Source organism: Podarcis melisellensis (assembly GCF_964234715.1).
Source record: "Podarcis melisellensis genome assembly, chromosome: Z".
NCBI classification, from domain to species: domain Eukaryota; kingdom Metazoa; phylum Chordata; class Lepidosauria; order Squamata; family Lacertidae; genus Podarcis; species Podarcis melisellensis.
Window position 1 is genome coordinate 24,697,309 of NC_138547.1, and position 26,791 is coordinate 24,724,099.

General features: G+C 44.0%; 1 protein-coding gene across 8 annotated transcripts in view; it reads right to left on the reverse strand.

Moving 5' to 3' along the window:
- Positions 1–26,791, reverse strand: part of PAK3 (p21 (RAC1) activated kinase 3) — an 81,013-nt gene that overhangs the window by 27,432 nt on the left and 26,790 nt on the right. For 7 of the 8 annotated variants that reach the window (XM_081897419.1, XM_081897420.1, XM_081897417.1 and 4 more), the window contains 2 exons: positions 6,668–6,861; positions 697–797 (listed from right to left, as the gene is read on the reverse strand). In XM_081897419.1, coding sequence (XP_081753545.1) covers positions 697–797; positions 6,668–6,839 — 273 coding nt within the window. In that variant the 5' untranslated portion in view covers positions 6,840–6,861. Of the gene's footprint in view, positions 1–696; positions 798–6,667; positions 6,862–26,791 lie in introns of those variants that run through there. The other variant, XM_081897424.1, reaches the window with a different exon arrangement.

Sequence of the window (26,791 nt, forward strand, 5' to 3'; positions counted from 1 at the left end):
CCTTGATCAACTGGTTTATAAATCTTCTAAATAAATAAAACTATCCTACATAATATATCCATAGAGCATCTTCAGCTCTTTCCCCAGAGTTTCCATAGTTTGCAGTCTATAACAAGCAACCCATGGAGTGGGGAGAATTAAGCAACAATTGTTTCCAGTAGAATACTCAAAAGTACACAAGTGTCACGCAAGGAAATCTAGCTACCTTCCTCCTGTGTGGGCAAGGGGATAGCCTAAGCAGACATTACTTGCGTGTACAGCAAGTGTGCACAGGAGGGGAAGGGGGGTCCTGCTTGGCAGCCCCCCAATTTCTGTCTGCATCTAGCATAATGTCAACATAGAGCAGGGGTGGGGAACCTGTGGCCCTCTGGATGCTGCTGGGGCTCCCAATTCTCAACAGGCCCAACAAAGCATAACCAATGGTCATGGATCATGGGAGTTGAAGCCCAGCAACATTTGGAGGGTTGTAGGTTTCCCATCACTAGAGCTCATTTGCATCCAAAGTAAGATGTGTGTGAGCTCTGTGAGTGTGATCAGCAACCCTTGCAAGATTGGCAGGTGTGATTCCACCACCTCCCGTACACATGTTCACTATGTACGCAAGTGAGGTCTGCACAGAACAAATGGCTGCAAAGAAAGCCAATTTAGCCAAGGAAGTTTGCAATGAAGCAAACAGAGGACAAAAAGATGACTTACTGTGAATTCCCCAGTGACTGCATCAAACCCCACATGGATCGTGTGCTCGAAGTCTGAAGGGAGAGAGATTTCAGGACGTTCTTTCTCCTTCTTCTTATTGGCTAGAAGTAAAATGTTAACAAGCACTTATTTTCCTGCATAATTATTTTTTATGCATTTTACAGTCAGGCTTATTCAAAGCAAGATATGGAAAGTAGGAGGATAGAATTTAATCCAGAAGGACCCTTGACTGCAAAATCCAGGCTGGATAATGAAACAGCACCATAACAGTGCAATCCTATTCATGTTTGTTCATAATTAAGTCCTAGGGGGCTTGCTTTGGTAAATGTCCACAAAAATGCAACTTTACAGAACACTGCTCCTGTAAGCTAAGGGCACGTGCATTACTTGATAATGTATCATTTAAACCCAAAAGGTATGAACAGCCTCCATGGGGTTGTCAGGGACGATTATCAGGAATATATCACACGAAGTAAGCAAAGTTAACTCTTTATTAGAAGAAACAAGGTCAGCTCAAGAGTGCCAGGTCTAATGAGCACAGCAATTCTTCTTGGTAAAACTTGCCCCTATGAGGCAGTTGTGGAGGCTGAAGGTCCCCACCTTTTCCACAGCTGCCTAAATCTCCTCCCCCAGGTCCTTCCAAAGCACCTGTGCACCTCTCTCTGATCTTCCTGCTTCATACCTCCTCTGGTCCTGGGAGACAAGAAGGGGGAGACACCCTGGCTTCTTCACCAGCCTAACTCATCCCTGGCTCTTGGCCTCCCTCTGCTCCTGCTTCCACCTTTGCTTCTGATTCTGGACTTCTCTCTGCCACAGGCTCTTCCTGCTCTCTAAACCCTGTTACCTCTTCAACTTCCAACACCTCTCAAACTTCTCCCTCTGACCCTTCATCATCATCATCATCCCACCACCAACCTCTGGGCTCTGAGCTTTCTATCCTTGGGGGTTTCCCTGTCGGCTTCCCCCCTGGTGCCTCCCTCTGTGTCCAGCCAATCCATGACAAACTGGAAATAGTCCTGTGCATCAGTTCAGGACTAGAAACCCATGACCTTCCAGGTGTCATTGAACTTCACCTTCCACCACCTTCCTGTTTCACAGTGGCTGATGGGAACTGGAGTCCAACAACATTGGTGTGTGGGGGTGTGCATAGGTTCGCCATCTCTGCATTTAGTGGATCAAGTTGTTAGGCAATATGATACAAAGAAATATTGGTTTTGCCAATAAGCAAATTTAACCAATAGCTTAGTTGAGCAGTTGACTAAAGCTTGTATTGATAGACATCTCTTTAATTCCTTTGCAGCCTTTTTGTTGCATAAAAGAGTGAATGAAATGTAGACTTCACTGAGGCACAATTGTTAAGGACTTCAGACAAAGCCCTCGTGCAATCAGGGTGATGCAGAGAGTGGTTAATATCCCTTTATACACCCACCACCTTTAAAGAAGTAGAGATGTACCCACTCCTCAAAAGCCCTCCCTAGGCAGCCTTGCAGCATCTAATTCCTTCAGGTAGAAAGAAAGTAAACACAAAGGCATGGAAATGTATCCAATGATAGTCTTGCTCAGAAGAGAACCATGAAATTAACCAACATGGCTAACAGGTCCATTAATTTCAATGGGTCTATTCTAAGTAGAACTTAGTTGGATACCACTCATGCCTTATGCAGACAACTCCCAATTTATGCAGTGGTTACCTTTGAAGGCACTGTGCATTTTAGTGAAATCACATATATTTGAAACATCATTGAGAAAGCCTGTAAACACCCTGTTCCTCCCTACCCCCACCCCATTCCACCCCTTTTTGTGACATTTTTGGGTCACTGCCAGGTTCGGAGTGATGTGCGTATGAATGTATGTAAATGGGGAGTTGCCTGTACAGAATCAGACCATTGGTCCACCTAATCCTGGGCTGCTAATGCTGAATGGCAGCTACTCTCCAACATTTCAGACAGCAATCCTTCCCAGCCTTACCTGGAAATACCAAGGATTGATCTTTATCCTATAAAGCAGCTCTACAGCTGAGCTACAGCTCTTTCTCCTTAACAGTTGTGATGTTCATTAAAAAACTGCTGGACGATGGGAAACAACTCAGTGGCAGAACCCAAGGATTCATGTGCAAAAGGTACCAGATTCAATCCCTAACAACTCCAGGTAGGGTTGGAATAGATTCCTGTGAAAATCTGAAGAGCTGCAACCAATAGCCATTGTCAACAAGACCGAGCTAAGTGGACTCTGTTTAAGGCAGCTTCCTCAGGGCTGGATCCAGACTTAGTTATGCTTCATGAAGGACAGTAGTTCCCAAACCTTTTCAGCCCCTCACTTTGATTCCATAAACTCATCCCCAGTGACCCCAGCCCTACCTTATAAAAAGCAATATTCATAATAGCAGTTTGCACAACCCATTAAAGAAGATAATAACCCAGTAACATTCAAAACAGTAACAATTAATTGCACATTTATTCAAAATCCAATGAAAACTACTTAGTTGAATTTACTCAACAAAACTGAGTTTTATCCAAGGATACCAGCTTTTCAAAGTATGATAGTCATTTATACACAGAGACATCCAGGTCACCCCTCTTCTCACCTGGGAGGGTGATACCACCCACCTAAGTTCCTGGCGTGTTGCTGCCAGTCAGAACAGACAATATCCAAGAATAAATGGCCTGACGGTTTGAATCCGTGTACGGCAGATACAAATGCCTCCAGGAGCAATCTGGAATGCTCACATGTAATCAAAAACACTGTGCATGAACTAATCCCAAATGTTACATTCATCCTTATTAATTTAATTGCTAAACCCTTACTAAACAATTATCTGGCTACAATTTCTGCCCAGGATTCCAACCTTCACACTTATATTAATTGATAAATGGTTTTCCTGCAGCAGTTGTTAAAGCCAGCAACAATATACCATCTCAGCATGCGAGAGCAACTCCTTCCAGACCCCACGCTTCTCTCCAGTATCCCAAGCCCTTTTTAAGATCTATAATGTGTTCACACTTTAATTTTCAGCTAAGAGATGGCCTGCAACAAGTTGTCCTATCTTTTCAGTTTGCATCACTCTGAACAGCAGATAAGAAAACGGTCTTGGCCTCTCATTACACTCTCACCATTGTGGCAGAAAGTACCGTATTTTTCGCTCCATAAGACACACCTAACCATAAGACGCACCTAGTTTTTAGAGGGGGAAAGCAAGAAAAAAAATATTCTGTGCAGAGCATATAAGCGGCTCTCACTTTTTTTGCTTTAAACCCTTCCGTCCCTCCTCCCGCTTCGCTGAGAAGCCATCAGAGCAAGCTGTGCAGCTCTTGCTGAAGCCAGCAGAGGAAGAGAGATGAGGGACAAAAGGGAGCCCTTACAAGGGAGCGCTGAGCAGAGCCAGGCAGCGGCTCTTGCTGGCTTTTCTGGGAGGTGTGGGAAGGGACAGTGGGCAGCTCATCAGTCCCTTCTCCCACCTCGCGGAAAAGCCCCCAAGAGCCGCACACACGCTCCACGCGGCTCTTTAAAGGGAGCGCTGAGCAGAGCCTGTATGCATCCCAGATGCGTACGCAGGTGGGAGGCTGTGCTCAGCGCTTCCTTTAAAGAGGGAGAAGGGCAGCCCATCAGTCCCTTCTCCCTCCTCGGGGAAAAGCCCCCAAGAGCTGCACACACACTAGGCTTGGATCTTTAAAGAGCGTGTGGCTCTTGCTGGCTTTTCTGGGAGCTGGGGGAAAGGACAGAGGGCAGCCTGTCAGTCCCTTCCCCCACTCCCAGAAAAACCCCCAAGAGCCATGCTCCCTTTAAAGAGCTGCGTGGAGCGTGTGTGCGGCTCTTGGGGGTTTTTCCTGAGGAGGGAGAAGGGCAGCCCATCAGTGACGGGCTGCCCTTCTCCCTCCTTGGGGAAAAGCCCCCAAAAGCCACACACACACTCCACGCGGCTCTTTAAAGGGAGTGCTGAACAGAGCCTCCCGCCTGCATTTGCTCCATAAGACGCACACACATTTCCCCTTACTTTTTAGGAGGGAAAAAGTGCGTCTTATGGAGTGAAAAATACGGTAGGTTTAAAGGGTCATCGAGTAAAGTTTAAAAGAACAGTCAAATCTATATAAATGGGTGGTGAAATGTTGTTACAAAATATAATAATAATAATAACAATAATAAATTTTATTTATACCCCGCCCTCCCCGGGCTCAGTGCGACTAACACCAATAAAATCACAGTAAAAACATAATGGGGGGGGGCAATTTAAAATACAGGTTAAAATGCAATTTAAAATGCAGTCTCATTTTAAAAGTAGCTGATAAATCAAGACCATTAGGGGAGGGAAACATAAGGGTCAGACTGAGTCCAAACCAAAGGCCAGGCAGAACAGCCCTGTCTTGCAGGCCCTGCGGAAAGATGTCAAGTCCTGCAGGGCACTAGTCTCTTGTGACAGAGCACTCTACCAAGTCTGGGCCAGTACTTAAAAGGCCCTGGCCCTTGTTGAGACCAATCTAACCACTTTGCAACCTGGGACCTCCAAAATGTTGTCATTTGTGGACCTTAAGGTCGTCCGCGGGGCATACTAGGAAAGGGAACTGGTCACTGCTTCCCTTTAAATATCAATTAAGTGCTCATGCTTCAGTAAGGGAAACCAGCACACACCTCTTCTCAATTGAGGCTCCCTCTGTACTACACTTTAAAGCAGTATCACCCCACATTCAACAGCCATTGCTTCCCCAAAGAATCCTGAGAACTGTAGTTTGTTAAACTGCTGAAGGCCATTAGAAGACCACTTACAGAGCTACAATTCCCAAAATGGTTTAACAATCAACCCAGCTTCCTCAGGAAATCTAAGAACTGTAGGCCTGTGAAGGGAATAGAGGCCTCATCCTGCAAGTGTCCTTCCTTCATCAAACTATGGAGAGGGAGCCAAACTTATGAGGAGAGACTGTAGAGGGAGCCAAACTCATGAAGAAAGACTCAGTAGAAAAACATATACTTTGCATACAGAAGGTTCCATGTTCAAATGCCAGAATTTCCAGCTAAAAAGATTCCAGACAATAGGAAACCCTGTAGAGCAGCCTTTCTCAACCTGTGGGTCCCAGATGTTGTTGAACTACAACTCCCATCAACCCTAGCTAGCAAGGCTAGAGTCCAGGGATGATGGGAGTTGTAGTCCAACAACATCTGGGGACCCACAGGTTGAGAACCGCTGCAGTAGAGGCACTTCCCCTAAAGAGCAAACATTACAAGCATAAAAAAACCAACACGCCTGTCCCACAGGGTTGTTGTGGGGGTGAAGAAGGTAGGGGAGAAGCCATGAGGGCCTCCTTGAGCTCCATGGAGGAAAGGTGGGTATAAATAATAATTAAACCAATAAATTAATTAAAACAACAGTAACTCAAAACATCAGTACAATACAACAAACCATGGAGGAAAAGCATAGCCAAGATATTACTAAAAGCTATCAATCAACAAATGCTTGATGAAAAAGATAGGTATTAAGACTGGCATCAAAACACAATTAAGGTTTGTGCCTGTTGCACTTCGGAGAAGAGCAGATTCCAATAGCTGAATACAACAACTGAGAAAACCCTCGCCTTGCATTGCAGCGGGTTGAGCTAGGTAACCCCTTGGTTTCTTCCAAATCTACAATTCTGTGATCTAGCCTGGGCTTTCCTATATCCCACCATAGCCAACACCCTATTTTCTGATGGCAAGAAGGATTTCACTGCAAAGATAGTTACTATGAGCCATCAGCTCCCTATGTGCTCAGTTCCAAGAAACCCAGACCCCTTCTTCTAACTCTAAATTTGCATGCACCAAACAATTCCAGCAAAAATTAAACAGCACCTCTTTCCAAACAATGGCATTAGAGACCCATAAGTCTCTGGCAATTTTAATTGCCCTTTTTATTAAGAAGCAATGTAGCTGAACAATCAAAAAAGGCAGACATGAAACCAACAGAATAGGAGAGGGCTGGAAGCCCTTTGCATTGCTGATACATTACTTTTGTCCCCTCCTGGAAAGATGGAACGGAGCCGAGCTTTCTTGTTCTTCTCTTCTGGAGCCATGGGGAGAGGTTTGGAGCCGTGGTTCACTGCTGAAGAATCGCGGTTGTTGCTGTTCATTCTCAGTGGAGGAGCTGGAGGTTTCTCTTCAGCATCCAGACTATTTGACATCTTCAGCAGCCCTCACAACCTCCTGGTAAGACAGGAAGAAAGAGGTTCTGGTGGTGAGAGCAAGAAGGATAAGTCCCAGAGTAGGGCCAGGAAAAACAAAAAAGTTGGAAGAAGCCTGGAGGAATCTGATTTTAATCCTACGCCAGGTACCCGACGCCACACCACTGACAAACCCAACTGCAACCGTTCTGAGCAGCAGAACTCTGCAGATGAGGCAGTAACTGCAAGCGCTTTCTCTTCTTCTGGCGGCTCAAGTAGGGAAACAAGAATCATTATCAGCTTTCAAGGACACATTCCAGCCAAAGCGAAGCACTCAGTTCAATTCAATATGAGCTTATTATTCTTGCCAAAGGTCATGAGGAACCCAGAGCAATATTACCACAAAAACATGGATCATACATGGATGTTGGCTCATACTTTGGATGTATGGTTGCAAATTAAACTTCCGAATCATCACAGCAATTTATAGATATTTTAGCTAACTTCTTTTTCCTGATTCTTTTTCTTTTCCCTTTCCCTCCTTCTTTCTTCTTTTTTCAGCCAGTGCACAGAAGGCCACTCTGAATGTGACAAAGTTATTACTGTATTGAAACTCAAAAGAAACTGCACTGTTTCTGCCAGGGTTTACCTGCTTGCTTGTGTGAACAGATTTCAGAAAGCGATCTCTGGGATCTCTATATAAATAGTCTAAAACATCTCAACACACTGTTTTCCAGAGTTGGTTATCACCAAATTCCATATAGCACCGCACAGCACAACGCTCAATATGCATAGCAGCAACTGTTAAAATATACTTTAACTAAGTGCAGTCTGCTCTTGCCTTAATTGTTAGCCACTCAGATTCTGTATGAAGAAGAGCTGCTGATATTCCTGATGGTAGAGAGCATAAGCTTCTGAACAAAATTATTCTGCACAGTTTCCAAAACTTTAATCAGAGACTGAGATTTCAAAACCATAGAGCATTTGAGCAAGCACTTTTCTACCTTTAGGGCAGGTTCCAATCAGCTGTCCTCCCTTGTTGTAACAGAACTTTATCAATGCCCCTATGGTCTTCTGTGCTTTGACTTTCACTGTCTCTGTACGAAACTTCCAAGAGAGTGTTTTGAGTACACCCAGACCTAGGGGCAACTATAGTGGCACCTCAGGTTACATACACTTCAGGTTACATACGCTTCAGGTTACAGACTCTGCTAATCCAGAAATAGTGCTTCAGATTAAGAACTTTGCTTCAGGATGAGAACAGAAATCGTGCTCCGGCGGCGCAGCAGGAGGCCCCATTAGTTAAAGTGGTAACCCCATTAGGTTAAGAACAGTTTCAGGTTAAGAACGGACCTCCGGAAGGAATTAAGTACTTAACCTGAGGTACCACTGTATAGAAAAGCAAACTATGATACCTTTAGCTCTCCTTTTAATATATCACAACTGACTAGAAAACATCTAGAAACATTCTTTCCTGGAACCTGTCAGGTTGGGAATAATAAGATAGATAAGGAGGCTGAAGACAGCAAAGGTAAGAGAGGGGAGGGGAGGAGTGGGTGAGAAGGTGGGCAAGGAAGGGGTCAGTGGCAGGGAGGGGGTGGGGTGTGCCCGGAATTTTTCCTCACAAAAGGTTGGGAGGGTTTCAACTAAGGCTGAGCTCCACCTGCAATCTCTGCTGAGCAGCACATGAGGTCCCAAGGGGTTACAGGTGCTCACTCAGGGCCGTGTTTCCACTGAGAACCCCAACATGACAGAGGCGGTAGTGCCTTTTAAGAAATTATTTACTCTTCAGTTTAGATGAAACGGGTGCAGACCTCACAGCACTGTGAACTCAAGCTTCTTCCTCACAGCAGCCCAGCACTGCAGACAAAGCCACCCTAAAGCACCACCACCCCTTTGTCCCTGCTTCCCAGTCAGCTCTGACAGCTGCAGCCCTTTCTTCTTCCCAGAAACCCCTGCTCCAAACAACTCCTCCCCATCCATCTGCTATTCCAAGCCTAGTTTTAAAAGGAACACTTTTCTTGTGAGCACAGCCTGCCCCTTCCGCTTTTTTCAATCCTAAACCCACAGTAAACATGGCAACTCTTTAGCGCAGGCCCTGTGATTTATCTGGGATAGGTCATCAACACCTTTTGTCACGGTAACGTCCTCCATCACAGGTGAGGCCTTGGCCTGGAACAGAAGCTTAGCTTGTATTTTCTTCCCTACAATACTCCAAATATTATCTACATACTACCCTATATTATTTTCTGCTAATCAGTAACAGACTCTGGTATCCTTGCTATAACAATATGCCTGGAAGAGACTTGGTCTCAAGTTTTGTCACAAACACCTTGCTGCCACCTTTCAGCCAGCCAGCTGTTCAGAAATCTTAAAACGGCTGAAGAAGTGGGGGCTTGACTTCGTTTATGTCACTTGAATCGACAGGGAGAGTTTGGAGAGCACGTTTTGGGATTCAAAATATATTTTGCCACATCAAAACAAAACTGAAGTAAGAACCTTACTCTTCTGTAGAAACACCTACTTCCCCCCTACTAATAATCTGTCACTGACCACCATGATTTGTTAATATTTAACATTCCTACTGGAACAGATCGATCCTAAATTCCCCCCAGCATTTACACTGTGTGGGGATTTTAATGCCCAAATCGGAGGAATTGCGTAGGGTCTCTTGCTACCTTTAGGCTTTGACTTTGAATATATATTTCTAACCTTTCATTTTTACTTTGGGCAAGAAATATAATGCACAGAGCCTGAAATTGTTGGAATTTGTATTCCAACATGTTTTATACATCCTTCACGGGAGTCCTGAAGCCATTTCTAAGAGTCAGTACAGTGGTACCTTGGGTTACATACACTTCAGGTTACATACGCTTCAGGTTACAGACTCCCCTAACTCAGAAATAGTACCTCGGGTTAAGAACTTTGCTTCAGGATGAGAAGCCCCATTAGCTAAAGTGGTGCTTCAGGTTAAGAACAGTTTCAGGTTAAGAACGGACCCCCGGAACAAATTAAGTACGTAACCAGAGGTACCACTGTATACTTAATTGAAACAAATAGGGATAGCTCAGTCAATAGAGCATGAGGTTCTTAATCTCAAGATTGTGGGTTCAAGCCCATGTTGGGGGGAAAGATTCCTGCTTTGCTGGGGCTTGGATTAACCAACCCTAGTGGTTCTTTCTAAATCTACAATTATATGATTCTATGAAATATGGTTGAAGTGATATTGATCACATTCTAGTGTCTCCATTATTTACTTTTGTGAACACTTTTGAAGTGTCAGAACGAATAGAAAGCAACCGCTTTCCAATATCAGTGACCCTAGGTCCTCTAATAGAATGCATACCTAAAATCGAATCAGCAATAGTCAACAAAGAAAGAAATGGTGTGACAAATGGTCTCACAGATTGAGCAGCAATATTCATGCGATACTATATAGTAATAATCTGAGGAGCATGTGTCAACCTTTTTTGAACAAACCTCCAAATCTTGTTGCTGTTTTATTTTCACAGAACTTCTATTTGATAACTTCTATAATTAATAACTACACACAATCAACACACCTTGGCTGGTTTGATGGTCAATGCAAAGTGGTTAAGAACGTTCTGACTAAGACTAATTAGGGATTCTCAGAAAAATCCAGCAGAGGAATCCATGGAAAGTTTCACCAAATGTAGGTTAGAATATAAGAATCTGTCCAGAAACAAGAAATATACTGAATATACAAGCCATATATATGAAAATCAAGTGGCAGGAATTGGGACTAGCAGTAATGGAACAGAGAGAAGACAAATTCTGGGAACTGGTGGCCCAGGGCTTGAATGAAGTGATATCATCACAGCAAGCCTCAATTCCTGCCTCTGAGTGGGTTAAATATTTCTCCAATATATTTGGTGGTCAATTTGGACAATCACATGTACCAGCAGCATGTAAGGATTTTGCATGTGTAGCAGTGCCAGTGACGGGGTGCACCCAGGGAAGAGTCAGAAGGCCCAGGTTGAGAGATTTGGAGAGTCACATCCAGAACTAGTTTTGCCCTTATGCAGTCACATTAAACACAGATCTCAGTATGATTTTAATTATGCCAAAGGTTTCAGTAATTAGACATTCTGGAGATAATTATCCAATAATAGAGATTTCAGCCAGTGCCTTCTTGTTTTACCCTTTAAATGCCTGGTTAAAACTTTTCTGTGCTTATGCAGGCAATTAAATGAAACATATTTCTGTGATAATTAGTTGATGATCTCTGGTTTTATTTTATTTTAAATTGCTTGTTTTTATTGTACATAGATATTGTTGTAAACCACTTTGATATTTTTTATGCTATGGAGGGATATAAATATTTTTATGAATAGAAATGATTCACTTGGCCATCAGGCTCACTGGGTCAGCCTAACTAGGTTGTTGAGGATAAAATGGGGAGGAAGAGAACCATGTACACCTTGTGCTCCTTGGAGGAAAGGGGAGATATAAGTGCAACGAACAAGCAAGCAAAGAGATAATTGCATAACCCTGTGATCCCCAAAAAGCAAACCACACACCACATTCAGGCAGAAACAATCTTCACTGATGTGAAAATTCTCTCCACCATAACCCACCCCAAGCTTGCAGGTCATATTAACCCTTGGAAGAGGTGTGGGAAACTTTTGACCCCTCCCTACGTTGCTGAACTGCAGTTCCCACCAGCCCCAGCCATTAGCAATCCTTGCTCAGCCTGATGGGAGTTGTAGTTCAACAGCCTAAAGGGCCAAAGTTTCCTCACTCCTACCTTATAATAACTTCTCTCCCACTCTCAAAAGTTTAGTAAATAAAATCTAATGGCCTACCAGGAGAGGGAGGGAGGCTTTCTCAACAAGGGCCACATTCCCTTGCGGTCAAGGCCTCTGGGGCCGCATGCCAATGGTTGGCATGGTCAGGGGCAAAAGTAAGTAGAGCAACAGATGCAAGTCTTACCATTATACAGTAGGCCACATACCAGCCATGGAAAATTCAGATGTTTCTACATGCACCTCTCCATCCAGGTGAAACAAGAAGCATTATTACAGATCAAGTATACAGTGCTGCCAGGTAAAATTACTCATGGAGGGTGAGGAGAAAGGCTGGTGGGGGTGGCCTGGCTTTGGGGGCGAGGAATGTCAAGGACCAGATGGAGAGGTCTTAAGGGACACATTTGGCACCTGGTTCTGAGGGTCCCTACTCCTGAACCAGAGCAATTAACAGATCAATAAACTCAGTGGCTCACTAAGAATACATAGTCAACCGCTTGATGCCAACATTCAATAGAGGAAGACAGCAATCCTGTCTAAGATTTCTCTGCTGCATCCACCTACAAGTTTCTCTTCACAGAACATCTTTGGTTTCTCTTTGTTTTATGAGGTAGTGGTGCCATTTCTGGAAGGGGCTAAGAGTAGTGAAGAGGAAGAGTTTTTTAAAATCCATTCCACACCAATATTTAGAAAGTCAATGCAAGGTTTAATTTGTTTTCAGTTTATTGTTATTTTAACTTTCTGATAATCTCAAATTATTGTTGATAAAACAATTAACTTATCAGAAATAAAATTATCTTTTTTTGTAAACAGCTTTGAGGTTTATTTTTAAATCAAGCAATGTATAAATTTTATGAAATAAAATAAATAAAAAATAAGCCTGGTGCTCCACATCTCACAAATAGGAACAGAACAGCTGGCTTTTGCACATCTCCAGATTTTGCAATGCATTTTCAGTGTGCAAACCATGTATAATATGGTGCATATTCTAGCCTTTCCCAACATGGTGACTCCAGATATTTCTGGTCTACAGGTCTCAAAATACCTGACCGCTGGTCATGCTGGTTGGGACTGGTGGAAGTTGTAGTCCAAAACATCTAACCAAGGGTTTGATAGGTTTAGCTGGCCAGTCAAAGCTGTTCCTGGATATAGCTGCTGTCACATGCCAACAGCTTCTAGGAGCCACAGATGAGAGCTGAGTGCAAGCTGGGGACCAAAGGTGAACAAACTACCCCAGGAAGAGCATGACATTTCCCCCAGCAGAGGTACTACCCCTCCCCTAACACCCCCCCCCCATTATAATAGCCTTGTAACAATTGCAGTTTTCAAATGAGATGTCTTCAGACCTGGCATACAATATATAGCTTTGTGACCCACAAAAATATTCATACTTTCCCCAAAGAACATTAGCTGAGCTATGTGGTAATGGCCAGGGTAATCTCATTAGTGTCCTTGTATCTTTAGACCACCTATAAAACCATTTCAATCCGCCAAAGAGAGCATTCACCCTCTGAGATCATTGGTATTAAGAGATCATCAAACCCTCACAATGTGCTTTTTACATGCTGTGAAAAGAAAAGAGATCCCGTGGGCCACATAGTGAGCAACTCAGCATTTGTAGACAACATGAGGCAAAGGATCTGGCACATTGTCTGATACGCTGCCCACTTTAAAAAGTGAGATATATTCACCCTAAATATCCTGATTGAAATACCAGTTTTGAAGAAGCCCAGAAATTTAGAAAGAGAAATTAATCTAAGATATCCTGATGAAATGCATATATGTACCGTATTTTTCGCTCTATAGGACGCACCTGACCATAGGACGCACCTTGTTTTAGAGGGGGAGAACAAGGGGAAAAAATTGTCTCCCTCTCTGTGCAGCGCCCCTTCAGCGAAGTGGCAGGAGAAACGGAGCCCCTTCCATTTCTCCTCCCGCTTCACTGAAGGGGCACTGCGCAGAGAGGGAAACCTGAGCAACACCTCTCCAGCAAAGCAAAGCCAGGAGAGCAAGAGGGATCGGTGTGCACCGACCCCCCTTGCTTGCCAGGCTTCAGGGATAGCCGCCTGAAGCCTCCGGAGCGCAGCAGAAGTTCCCACTGTGCTCAGGAGGCCTCGGGTTCCTTTTGCTGAAATCAGGAGTGTCTTGGCTTCAGCGAAAGCAACACAAAGCCTCCGGAGCGCAGCGGGCACTCCCGCTGCGCTCTGGAGGCTTCAGGCGGCTATCCCTGAAGCTTAGAGAGCGAGAGGGGTCGGTGCGCACTGACCCCTCTCGCTCTCCAGGCTTCAGCGAAAGCAACGCGAAACCTCCAGAGCGCGGCGGGAGCGCTCCCACTGCGTTTCAGAGGCTTCGCATTGCTTTCGCTGAAGCCAAGGAGCCTGCATTTGCTCCATGGGACGCACACACATTTCCCCTTAATTTTGGGAGGGGGGAAAAGTGTGTCTTATAGAGCGAAAAATATGGTGGGGCAAGGGGGAAACCACTCGGACCCATGCTGAGAATGTGCGGGTCAAGTGGAAACCCTGCCAGACCTGTGCTTCCTAGGCATGGCACAAGCAAAAGTATGGATGAACCCATACAGAACAGTTCAATTTGCTAAAGTTACTGGAAGTCTTAGATGAAAAGGGATATATAGCTCTTCTTCTTTTGGATATGATTATATATAATTTTGGTCCTTTTAAAATCACTTTAGTCTTTATAGAAATCTTTGCCACTTGAGGAAATGGGGACGACCTTTCATCAATGCAATAAACTATCTGACTGATTGCCTATGGAACATTTCAGTAGCTCCCAGTGAGCGAGCAAGTCAACTGTATGGGTTACTGTTTCCATTTGTAAACAAAGTCAGTTTGCTAAACTAGCCCTCCCAGGGGATTTTAGTCTACAAAGACCTCTATTAATGGTTTCTGGCCCAATTTGCCTATGATGTCATTGTTTCCCAAGGTCTTGAAAGGAGCGCTCTTATTTTATTTTGCAAAGATGCTTCAAGCTCCGTGTCAGAACCAATACAAAGTGCCATTCTTCCTTTGAAACCAAAACAAGACAATCTAAAATGCTTAACATTTAGGCTTCAATCCTGTACCCACTTACCTAGCAGTTAGTTTCGTAGAATTCAGAGGGGCTTACTTCTGAACAGACATGTGAAATATTGTGTTAGAAACTTCTTACAAATTTTGCAGAGGTGAAGGGAGAAAAGGACCAAGAAAGTTGGGGGCAAATAAGCTGTGATCACGTAAGAGAGCTTCCATGGTAAGAGACAGCATATTATGAATACTGGTGAAAGGGAAAGTTGTTCTCCATGTATATCTCGAAGGGTTTCTGTTGGAATAAGAATACTGGATCAGTCGGACTTTGGTAGGAATTGCTCCAGTGTAGAAAGGAGTGGAAGAATCTCCCACAGAATATACCACTCTATGCCATTCAATACTTCAAACTTCACTCACATTTACTGCATTATCCCTGCTTTCCTAAGAAAAGTCTTTCCACCAATTCACTCCCCCCCCCCGACTTCTTTCTCCTTGAGAAATGACCCTGAACAATTGCTCTGACCTAGCAAGAGCCTTCTTATGTTATCAGTTTGGCTCCTGTCTCTCTGTGTTAAGTCTTAAGAATGTACCGTATTTTTCGCTCTATAAGATGCACTTTTCCCCTCCTAAAAAGTAAGGGGAAATGTGTGTGCATCTTATGGAGCAAATGCAGGCTGCGCTGCTTTCGCTGAAGCTAGGACAGCAAGAGGGATCGGTGCGCACCGATCCCTCTTGCTCTCCTGGCTTCGCTTCGCTGGAGAGGCGCTGCACAGCTTTTGCTCTCTGCGCAGCGCCCCTTCAGCGAAGCAGGAGGAGAAACGGAGCCCCTTTCATTTCTCCTCCCGCTTTGCTGGAGAGGCGCTGAGCAGAGAGGGAGAGAATATTTTTTTTCTTGTTCTCCTCCTCTAAAACTAGGTGCGTCTTATGGTTGGGTGCGTCTTATGGAGCAAAAAATATGGTAAGTAGAGGCCTGCTGGATCAGGACAAAGGCCCATCCTGTTCTCACAATGGCCAACCAGATGCCTGTGGGAAACCCACAAGCAGAACCTGAGTACTACAGCACTCTCCTCACCTGCAACCCCCAGGAACCAGTATGCAGATGCAGTGGAGGTGCATAGCTAGATGATTCTGCTTTCCCCACCTATTGCTTTTAAAAAAAAAAAACTTGTTTTGGGTTTCAAAGAATACTGTATTTAAGGCAGAGATGCAACACATCAGCAGCTACAAGGGACCTTTCCCAAGTCTTCAGGCAGCTCTATTTATTTTATGCAATTACTCATTTTTACAGTGGCCCCTCTCCTGTGCTTTAGAACATCAAGCTAGCATGCAGAAATCTGTTTGTACCACCATTTTCAATCTTTCACCAAGAAGAGTTCCAGGTGCTCCATATCTGTGTCTCAGGATGCTGTTAGAGGCTGAGAAGCAGGAGTTGCCAAACTAAAAAGGCAAGCCTGCTTTGTTGTGGTAAATTAAGAAAGTCAGCACAACCTCGAGTTTCCTTGATTTCAACAGTTTTGACGTCAATATTAACAATTAAATCTGTTGGCTTGTTAAGAATCTGGGGCTATTGCCCCTTATTGCAGTAACACATGCTAGCAGGCAAACTGTTGTGCTTCTGCCTGCATACCATTTTCATGCCAAAGGAAATAAACTAGAAGAAGAAATAATTGTTAATCATCTATACAGACAGTGAATGTAGTTATCTGTGTTCCAGTCCTTAGACAGTCAAAACAGCGCTACCCACACAAAAGATTGAGATGCGAACGGGACAAAGGGTACCCAAAGACTTGCAAAAATACAAAAATACTCCCTGGGAAAGAATCCTAAACATGTGTGGGGAGAGAAAAACAGCTTAATGCAGACTGAGCATGCTCAGTGGCCACAGAATTGGCTATTGGTGGCAAGAGACACCCAGGAAGACAGCATAGCTGGCTGGCAGACTGGCACCCTGAAAACGAGAGCACTTCATGCTGCAACGTTTTGTTGAAGGTCCCACTTGCTAGTTACAAAGACCCATCAATAAACTTACTTGACATTTGTAAGACCATCTTTTGGCTAAGAGTGGGATGAAAGTGCTTCAGACCAAATAAACCAAATAAATAAAGGTTGACCAAGTAATGACAAAAAGAAAGGTCCCTGTCCCCAAGGAGATTACAATCTGCAATTCACAATAGGGCAGGCAAGAGAGAGAGAGAGAGAGAGAGAGAGAGAGAGAGAGAGAGAGAGAGAGAGAGAGAGAGAGAAGATGGAGGGAGGTTAGCTCCACATACATAGGCTTGTCAATAACTTGACAAGGCTTATCACTGGTTCCCTCTTTGGGTTCATCCACACTTCCACTTGCCCCATGTTTTCTTCTGCTTGCCCTCTGATTTCGAGTTATGGGTCCAAGAGGATCTTTATTTACCTTGGAGGAACCTACTGATTATCGCCAAATTGTAACAAATGCCAATTGAGTTTTCTGTGGAACACCATTTGTTCTGATTCAGCAGTAAACTAAAGTTAGACTTTATGTTTGTAAGAAAAGAGTCCTTTAATTCTTTCTGCCCTGTGATGCTTTAAATGCTACCAGCAGAAAGACAGACAACTGCACAATTACCACAATGCTCCTCTGCATGTTGGGATTTGTAGTCCTAGTTTACGAAGAACCTCATTCTGCGATGGCAGCTTATGCAACTCAGATGAATCAAAGTCTTTTGCTTTGGATATTTCTCTCTGTAAAGTTTACACAAGTGGGATGTTTTGATGTTCTTTATATTGTCAGCCTTTGGAGTTGCACATGTAACACTTTAGGCACTTCTAGGTATTTTGTTATTTCTATATATACAGTATATATTCTTGTTCTTTCATTATTGTTAAACTACTTGTGCTTTATGAATGTGCAACTTGGTTTGAGACATCTTTTTTGTTTAAAATGATGAAATAATAACAACAAAATGTAATATAATATGGATGATCATGTCTGAACGAATTAAAGACTTTAAGTGTGTCAGGGAACTACACTGCCCATTGATCCCCAGTGTGTGTGCAACAAATATACATTCAAATCCAATTAAGAAGCTATACCCGTGTATAGAGTGATTGCCTGAGCAGGAAGAAAGGCTGCATCAAGTAGCCAAACTGCTGATGTCTCATGTGCCAACTAGACTCTGTGTAGAGCATAAATGTCTGCAGGGAGAAATCCTTTGTGCAAATGGCTGTAGGTGCAGAAAACCTATTCCCTGAAAACGTTCATGCCATATACATGTTCACTAGAAGGTGGTGTTAGTTGCCACCCATGACATTAGCAGTATGGGTCTTACATGTGTGTAGGAGTGCTTCCAGACTGTCACTGTTTCCATGTGGGATTCAATCACATACAGTGGTACCTCGGGTTACAGACGCTTCAGGTTACAGACTCCGCTAACCCATAAATAGTACCTCGGGTTAAGAACTTTGCTTCAGGATGAGAACAGAAATTGTGCTCCGGCGGCGCGAAGCCCATTAGCTAAAGTGGTGCTTCAGATTAAGAACAGTTTCAGGTTAAGAATGGACCTCCAGAAAGAATTGAGTTCTTAACCCAATGTACCACTGTACTGACAAATCTGAGTTGAGCAATTATGGTAGCTTATGAGTTATTGCAGCGACACAGATGGTGCTGTGGGTTAAGCCTAGGGCTTGCCGATCAGAAGGTCGGCAGTTTGAATTCCCGCAACGGGGTGAGCTCCTGTTGCTCGGTCCCTGCTCCTGTCAACCTAGCTGTTCGAAAGCATGTCAAAGTGCAAGTAGATAAATAGGTGCCACTCCGGCGGGAAGGTAAACAGCGTTTCCGTGTGCTGCTCTGGTTCGCCAGAAGCAGCTTCGTCATGCTAGCTACATGACCGGAAGCTGTACGCCGGCTCCCTCAGCCAATAAACCGCAACCCCAGAGTCGGTCACAACTGGACCTAATGGTCAGGGGTCCCTTTACCTTTACCCATGAGTTCTTGCAGAGCAAACCAGCTTCCCAAAAGGATCAGCCTTTTTTAAAATAAGGGGGGAAAAGAACAGTGACGGGAAAAAGTGATAGAAGATTTGGGCTAACACTTGCTTTGATGCAACATCATCTAACTTCCCGGCAAACAAATCACATAACAGGTCAAAGTAACGTGAATAGGCTTAAAGCTGCTTACATTCCTCAGATGAAAACAGGTACTTGGTCCTCCACTAATTTAAAAGCTATTGTGTTTGCAAAAAGCTTCCTAAGTCTTTCTTTACTTTTACATGAATTGCTATCAGCAGGTTATTTGGAATTAGTAAACAGTCCCATTTTGGTTTCCCTCACACATCTTTGTATGCCCATTTAAAAAAGTATTTCCCCCCTAATATGTTCACGGTTATATGCATTTTTATGCCCACTTTGCCCCAGTGTGTGCATTATTGAACACATTACTTAGCTGGAGAACTACGCTGAGAATTTGTGAGAAGTGTGAAAGGGTGGTTGTTTTTTCTGCTTACATGTTGTTTCAGAAACTGTGAATTGAGTAAGTTTGCCTTTAAATGCTTGAAATATACTAGGTTCTCTTTGAATTAATCTTGCATTGCACTCAGGCACAGAGCTTTGGAACTATCGCTTTACTTTGGACAATAAAAGTTGCTCATCAAGTTTGCTTCTGTGTGTGCAAGTGATGTGCAGTGGCTCCATTTGGGTTATGTTTATTTGTCTGAAAAGCACAGGTCACCCTCAAGTGAGCCACAGGACATTTAATCATGGACATAAATGTTCAGAGCATTACATGCACTGTGCAGTCCAGACACATAAGAGCCACCACATAACAAAACATGCAATCATCAAATAATTACAGCGTCTCATGGGTCAAATTGACTCAGAATACCACAAATTCATGGTTTGTAAGTACATCAGGATATGGCAATTGTTTGGACCTTGCTGCATCTTCTTATCTTCTGGGTGGCTCCTCCAAAAAAAGTTCAGTTTTGTATGTAGTTTATTTACCCCGGCCTGCCAGAAGAAAGTACAGTGGTACCTCGGGTTAAGAACTTAATTCGTTCTGGAGGTCCGTTCTTAACCTGAAACTGTTCTTAATCTGAGGTACCGCTTTAGCTAATGGGGCCTCCCACTCCCTTTCTTATACTAACAACCAAGCTTAGGCCCATTATAAGAGGCCGAGGCATCACCAAGAAGCTGGGCTGGCTTTCTGAACAACTGGATTCTACATGAGGTTTTAGCCCTTGCTGGATCAAGGACTCCATAGATGGTTATAAGAGGCTGAGGCATCATGCCTACTCTCCCCAACTCGCAACACTATCATTCTCCTGATCCTTTAACAAACCTATGGTTTCACTGTTTGAATTGCTGTGATATATGTTTTTAGTCATCTGGCTTTATTGTCTCTGCTGAAATCTTTAGGCTGCAAGCTGTTCTTTAGAATATTGTTAAGTTATGAGATTGTTATTTGAACTGCACTCTGTCGTTCTAGGCTTGCGAGTCAACCGGAGAACTACACTGTCGTATAAATATAGTGAATAATAAAACAAAAACGCTGCAGCAGTTTCTTCTTAATTTTCACATAATGCTCTCAGAATATAAATGTTGCATAAAACAAGTCCACTATCCAAGGCCAACCCATTACAGTGGTACCTCGGGTTACATACGCTTCAGGTTACAGACTCCACTAACCCAGAAATAGTACCTCAGGTTAAGAACTTTGCTTCAGGATGAGAATAGAAATCGTGCTCCGGCGGCGCAGCAGCAGCAGGAGGCCCCATTAGCTAAAGTGGTGCTTCAGGTTAAGAACAGTTTCAGGTTAAGTATGGACCTCTGGAACGAATTAAGTACTTAACCTGAGGTACCACTGTACAGTTTATCCCCTGAGGCAAAGGGCAAGATGGCAACCTCTCCTCCATTCTACATACCAAAGCCAACTGCACTGGCAGTTAAGGTGTGGGGGGGGGCATGCAGAACTATGGAACTCGCTCCCACAGGATGACCACCAACCTAGAAGAATTTAAAAGAAGATTAGACAAATTCATGGAGCAGAGGGATAATGGTGGCTAATAGCCATGGTGGCTTTGCTCTGCCTTCACAGTTAGATGCAGCAATCCTTCCTAATATCAGTTTCAGGAAACCACATGAGGGGAAAGTGCTTTAGGGCTCAAATCCTGCTTGCAGGTTTCCGATAGGCAAGCGTTCAGCCACTGTGAGAACAGAATGCTGGACTGGGTGCACCACTGACCTTATTCAGCAAGACATTTCTTAAGTTCTTACATGATGCTTTATGAAGATCAAGAGGGTAAGCCACTGACAGCCCTCTCTTCCATGAATTTGCATAACCCTCTTTTAAAGTCATCCAGGTTGGTTTCTATCACTGCTTTCTGTGGGAGCAAGTTCCACATTTTAACTACGTGCTGCATGAAGAACTCCTTTTTTTCTGTCCTGAATCTTCCAACATTCACCTTATTGGATGCCCAAGAGTTATTTCTTTATGAGAGAGGGAGAAAAACCTTTCTCTACCTACTTTCTCAAAGCCATACATAATTTTATAAACATAACTCATCTTCATTCTTTGGCCCAAACAACACTTACTAGATTCACACTTTTTGAAAGAATATGCAAAATTCCCATGCCCTGAATTTTGTGATGTGGTTCTCCAGCCAAGTTATATGTACATAAATGCATGCACCAGGGCAATCTGCATGACACACACGCTGTGGGTCTGCCTCCTGGTGACCCAGCACCAAGTGAGAGCTGTTGAGTCCAGCAGCCAATCAGAAAGGAAAGAGTGGAATTAAGATGAGATGCAGTTTAAAGGTTTGATAGGGACTTTCTCTCTGGGTGGGCAGCTGGGGCCTCTGGCTATCTGAGTAGACTCAGAAAGGGAATATCTGTCAGTGGGGACAGATAGTGAATTGAGTCTCAGTTAGAGGTAGGGATTGCCTGTGGACAGACAAGGTTTTGACCATCTGAGTTGGGTTAGCTTGGCAGGGTTGATGATTAAGAACACAGATATTTTACTTACTTACTTACTTAATGCTTATGTCTCTCTGTATCATAAATATATATCACAGCAATACAAAACATAAAAGCAAACAATAAAATAATAAGATGTTAAAAACAAGGAAAACACAAAAAAGAAATTAAAAACAAACTTTAACAGACCATTGTGGGGGATGCATTTTTATTGCCTGCATAGGCCTGATGGAATAGAAAAGTTTTCAGCAGGCATTCAAAAGTTTGCACAGAAGGTGCCTGCTGAATCTCTGTTGGCAGAGTATTCCACAGGACTGGGCCAATGGCACTGAGGACTTGGCTTCTCATTGTTATCAAACGAGCCTCACCAACTCAGTGAATGACCAAAGTCGCTCTTGCAGATGATTACAGTGATTGAGCTGGTATATAAGGATTCAGACGCAAGTTGTTCAGGCCTTTGTAAATCAATACAGTAACTTTGAACCTAGCTTGGCAGCAGGTGGGTAGCCAGTGCAGCTTTTTAAACTCTGGTGTTGCATGTTCTCAATAAGAAGCTCCCATCAGCAATGTGTCTGCAGCATTCTGCACTGGCAGGAGCTTCCAAACCATTACAGGTGGGGAAAGTCTACTTGGATGAAGAGTGCCGTTTAAAAAGTTTCTCTGTAAAGAGTTTGTGCTTTGACCTAAGTTTTGTGCCTCATGTGTGAAACCATTAAGCATTAAACCCCCATAGGATGCTATTAAATACACATACAGATTTGTCCTACAATTGCTCCCTTGTACTTTGAACCTCTGGGTGGGGAGTGAGTGGACACTGGGCAGCCTTCACAGAAATATAATACCTTGCTGCTGTCTAATTATAGACCTCCCCTGGATGCAAGGGAAGTTTATCTATTAACATACCCAGACTATTGGTCACATAACCCGGTCCCAATCTTCAATGGGTGTGTCTGCCACAATGTGTGTGTTTTTTTAAAAAGGTGACATGTACCTGTATTAGTGGGAGTAACACAAAAACCACATTGAACTAGGGAGGCTTGTTGGCAAAAAAACATGTATCTTAGTCCAGACTCACCCCCCCCCCTCAATAATGAGCATAAATTCACACTAAAATGCTGACAATTTTTCATTAGGGTTGTTGATGTTGTTGTTGTTGTTGTTGTTACAGATTGTGCTGGAAACATGTAGAACTGAATTTAGGAAGGGGAGAATGACAAACCTAAGAGAACTGAAATTGACACTTTAGAAGGGATTCTAATATCTAATAGCTTCCAGTGGGCTCACCTTCCATCCTTTTGGAAAGTCTGTAGCTGGCTATAAGTTACACTCCTATTCCTGTGCCTGTTCTCCCTGGCATAATGTGTTTGGGGAAATCTAGGCCAGCCGTCTGCCTCCCAGCCCTCAAAATGTCTAGAAAATAGATTTGTTAACGCTTAGAACTCAGTAGCTCGAGCAAGTATGAGCTCAGTCCCCAGTGCATGGGGCGGAGAGTTCTTTAGCAATATTTTATTTCAGCTCAAACATTCTGATATCAAAATAATAAAACCCATTTAATCGGTTGCACTGCATCGCCTCTGGCTGCCAGGCTGCCACACCTACACTGAAACTTAAACACTCTGTTGTGCTATACGTTGTCTGTCAATAAATTGTTTTGTTTTATAGGAGAAAGTGAGGCACTTTCTAGGGGGAAAGAAATACAATTATTAATGTCCAAGTATTAATAATTAAGTGTCCATGTGGAGTGGCGGCAGTGCATTGCTACTCAGTTTTGTCATTTTTTGCAAAATACATAACTGGGAATTCTTTGACAGTGCAGTGATTGATAGACCCTATTCGGCATGGCTTCCTAACAATGTGGAGCAGAGTCAACTCCAAGAAGAGGAGAAAAAGTGTGTGTGTGTGTGTGTGTGTGAAGGAGGCATATTCTTCTTCTTTGGCGATCACTCGTAGCCAAGTAAGATTGTCTTCCATAAACACAGTCTTAACAATGAGTCCATAAGTGACTGTAGAGGCCAATTATGGATCCACATGAGGCATAATAGAGCCTGAGCAGTCCTCTCAATTTCTTGGCTATAGTTGATATTATAGATAGAGAGCCAGTGTGATTAGAGTGCTGGGCTGTGAGCCGGGAGGCCACGGTTTGAATCCCCACCCACTCATGAGGCTCACTGGGTGACCATGGGCCAGTCACTGCCTCTCTCAGCCTAACCTACCTCACAGGAACATTGTGAGTATAAAACAAAGAGGGGGAGAACAACATATACCACCTTGTGCTCCTCGGAGAAACAGATGGTATATAAATGTAATAAATAAATAAATAAATAAATAAATATGATGATGATGATGATGATAGATAGATAGATAGATGATAGATAGATAGATAGATAGATGATAGATATAGATGATAGATGATAGATAGATAGATAGATAGATGATAGATAGATGATAGATAGATAGACGATAGATTATTTATATGCAGACATTCATTATCAAATTAATGGGTGGATTGCACCCATTCTTTCATTCTTATAGGGGGTGTGATGTGATGACTCACCCCTTCTGTGACGACAATTTCAGGGTTCCCCGTTAAAGGGGGTTGCATGAAGGGAATCACTAGCCATACGCTGAAAGGTTGTCAGTTAACTTCCTAAGTTGCACGGAGGGGGGGCTGTGTAAACATGTGTTTTATTGTGCCCCCTCTGATCCGATTAACCCTGCTGTGCCTCATTCCCCCGGCTGGGTGGTTGAGAGGGATACACGCCCAAGGCCTAAGCCAAGGTTTCCTACATCTGAAACTGTTAATAAAGTTGTGGCCGTTTTAAATCTCATAACAAGCTGTCATGTGTGATTCATTGCTTTCAACTGTCGCACGGCGGGCGGGGGTCTCCGCCTGGGCATGCAAATGGGTGGGGCCCCTCCTCCCTCCTCCAGCTCTTAGAATGACAAAGTTGAAGTTGGAGAGTTTGCTGCGATATGGCTTAGAACGGTGGTTCCCATTTAAGGGTCCAGGGACCCCTGGGGGTCTGTGGAACTCACCCAGGGGGTCCGTGGCCCCATCCCTTGCCTCCCGCCCAACTAATTTTTTGTCATTTTTGCATGGCAATATCACAAATTTTATTGTCTTTTTTTAGCGCTGTGTGATTTTTCAAAATCGGTTTTGAAATGACACCACAGTAACAATTTTGACTCGCCAATATGCAGCAATATATCGCTCCTGTTGCGAGGGAGAGCACAGCAGCCAATTTCAAGGCACTTGCCGATATGGCACGATGATCTCAGCCAATAGCACTGCTGATCTGATCTGCCTTCGCTCATGCTGAGGGAGACCAGGGCAGCCGATAATGCTGCAGCCTTCCCTCATGGTGATGGAAAACAGGGCAGCTAATTGCAAGGCACTGCCTCCCCCTCACGCTGACAGACAACAGGGCAACTGATCGCCCTCCCTTCAAGGCACCGTGGCACTACCCTCCCCTGGCACTGAGGAGGAGCAGCTTTTCTCAGGAAAGCTGCAGCCACAGTGGACGTGCATATTTGCTGGCTGCCACCACTGGCTGCCCCAATGATGGCGGCTTAATGATGGCAGCACCCTCCACCCCCATCCCCTGCCACTCAAACCTTTTGATGGAGGTCACTCCGCTTCCTCCTCCCCCCCCCCCCGCATCCAATCTCCATGACTGCTGCTTCCCTCATCCCTATGCCTGATCTCCAATTTCAGATATCATGATATATCGGAATATCGTTATGTCTAGCTACTGATTTACAGTGGTACCTCGGGCTACAGATGCTTCAGGTTACAGACGCTTCAGGTTACAGACTCCGCTAACCCAGAAATAATACCTCGGGTTAAGAACTTTGCTTCAGGGTGAGAACAGAAATCACGCGGTGGCGGGAGGCCCCATAAGCTAAAGTGGTACCTGAGGTTAAGAACAGTTTCAGGTTAAGAAGAGACCTCCGGAACAAATTAAGTTCTTAACCAGAAGTATCACTGTATCATGATGTTGAAAACTAGCTCCGTCTTGGTCTGTTTTTCAATATACCTAAAACTGCTTTGCAGAGGTAACTACCACAGAGTTATCCAAATTTTCAAAAGTAGGAGGTCCGTGGCTTGGCTTTTGAAAAATAATGGGTCCTTGGCAGTTAGCTAATTGGGAACTACTGACCTAGAGGAAAAAGCTGCAGGTTGGAAAAGCAAAGAGTGGGCCATGGCTCATTTTTGCTTGAATCCAAGGCTGTGTCTATGGGAGAAGCAAGACCCTTTTGGGGTGTTGATGCTGTGAACCCCTCCATCGTAGGCCACACCACAAGTCTCTGCTGTGCCTCATTCCCAAAAGGAAACACGAACCCTGGATAAGCACCGGGAACCCATGGAATCTCCCACCACTCAGAGATTGCGGCAGCGTGCAACAACATTGTGCTTTGACTGAACCTTTCCTGCACGAACCCAGTTGCAGGCAAACAAAATTGCCACCTGACCACTGGTGCACAAAGCCATCTGGTCGATCAACACATTATTTTGCCAACACAAAGGAAAGCAAGGTAGTTTCCTATTACCTCCATCCAGCCTAATAGCTGGAAAGGGGCTTTGGCCAGAGGCTATGAAATTACATCAGTTGCATTTTCTTGATGTAGTTTAGAAGCAATTGCTTTGGGTTTCACTGTGACCCAAACCTCTTCAACTAGTGTCGCTTATATCAGCTCTGAATGAGATGCCATGATGTTACATGAGAAGGGGTATAGAAAGAAATACCACATTTTTCCGTGTATAAGGCGATGCTTTTTGCTAAAAAAATTAGGCAAAAATTGGGTGCCATTTTATACCCGGAAAGTGAATGCAGAGGGGGGACGTGTGATTAATGGCAGCAGCAAGCAGGAGATTTGCAGTGGTGACTGGGCGGTTGATTGGTGGCTGCAGCAAGGCGATTGGCTGTGGCTGCAGCAATTGGGCAGGTGACTGGCGGCTGTGAAGAAGCGGGCAGGCGATTGGCAGCTGTGGCAAGTGGGTGGGTGGGCTGTTGATGGCGGTGTACAGGCAGACAACTGGCGGCTGCAGCAAGGTGTGCAATCGACAGTGGCTGTGGCAAGTGATCGGCAGTGGTGGGCAGGCAGGTGAGCAATTGGTGGAAGTGACCTCCTCCACCCTCCAAAAAGCTAAACAACTTAATTCCTTAATTTTGGGTTTAAAAAATAGGGGTTGTCTTATACATGGGGGCGTCTTATACAGTGGTACCTCAGGTTACAT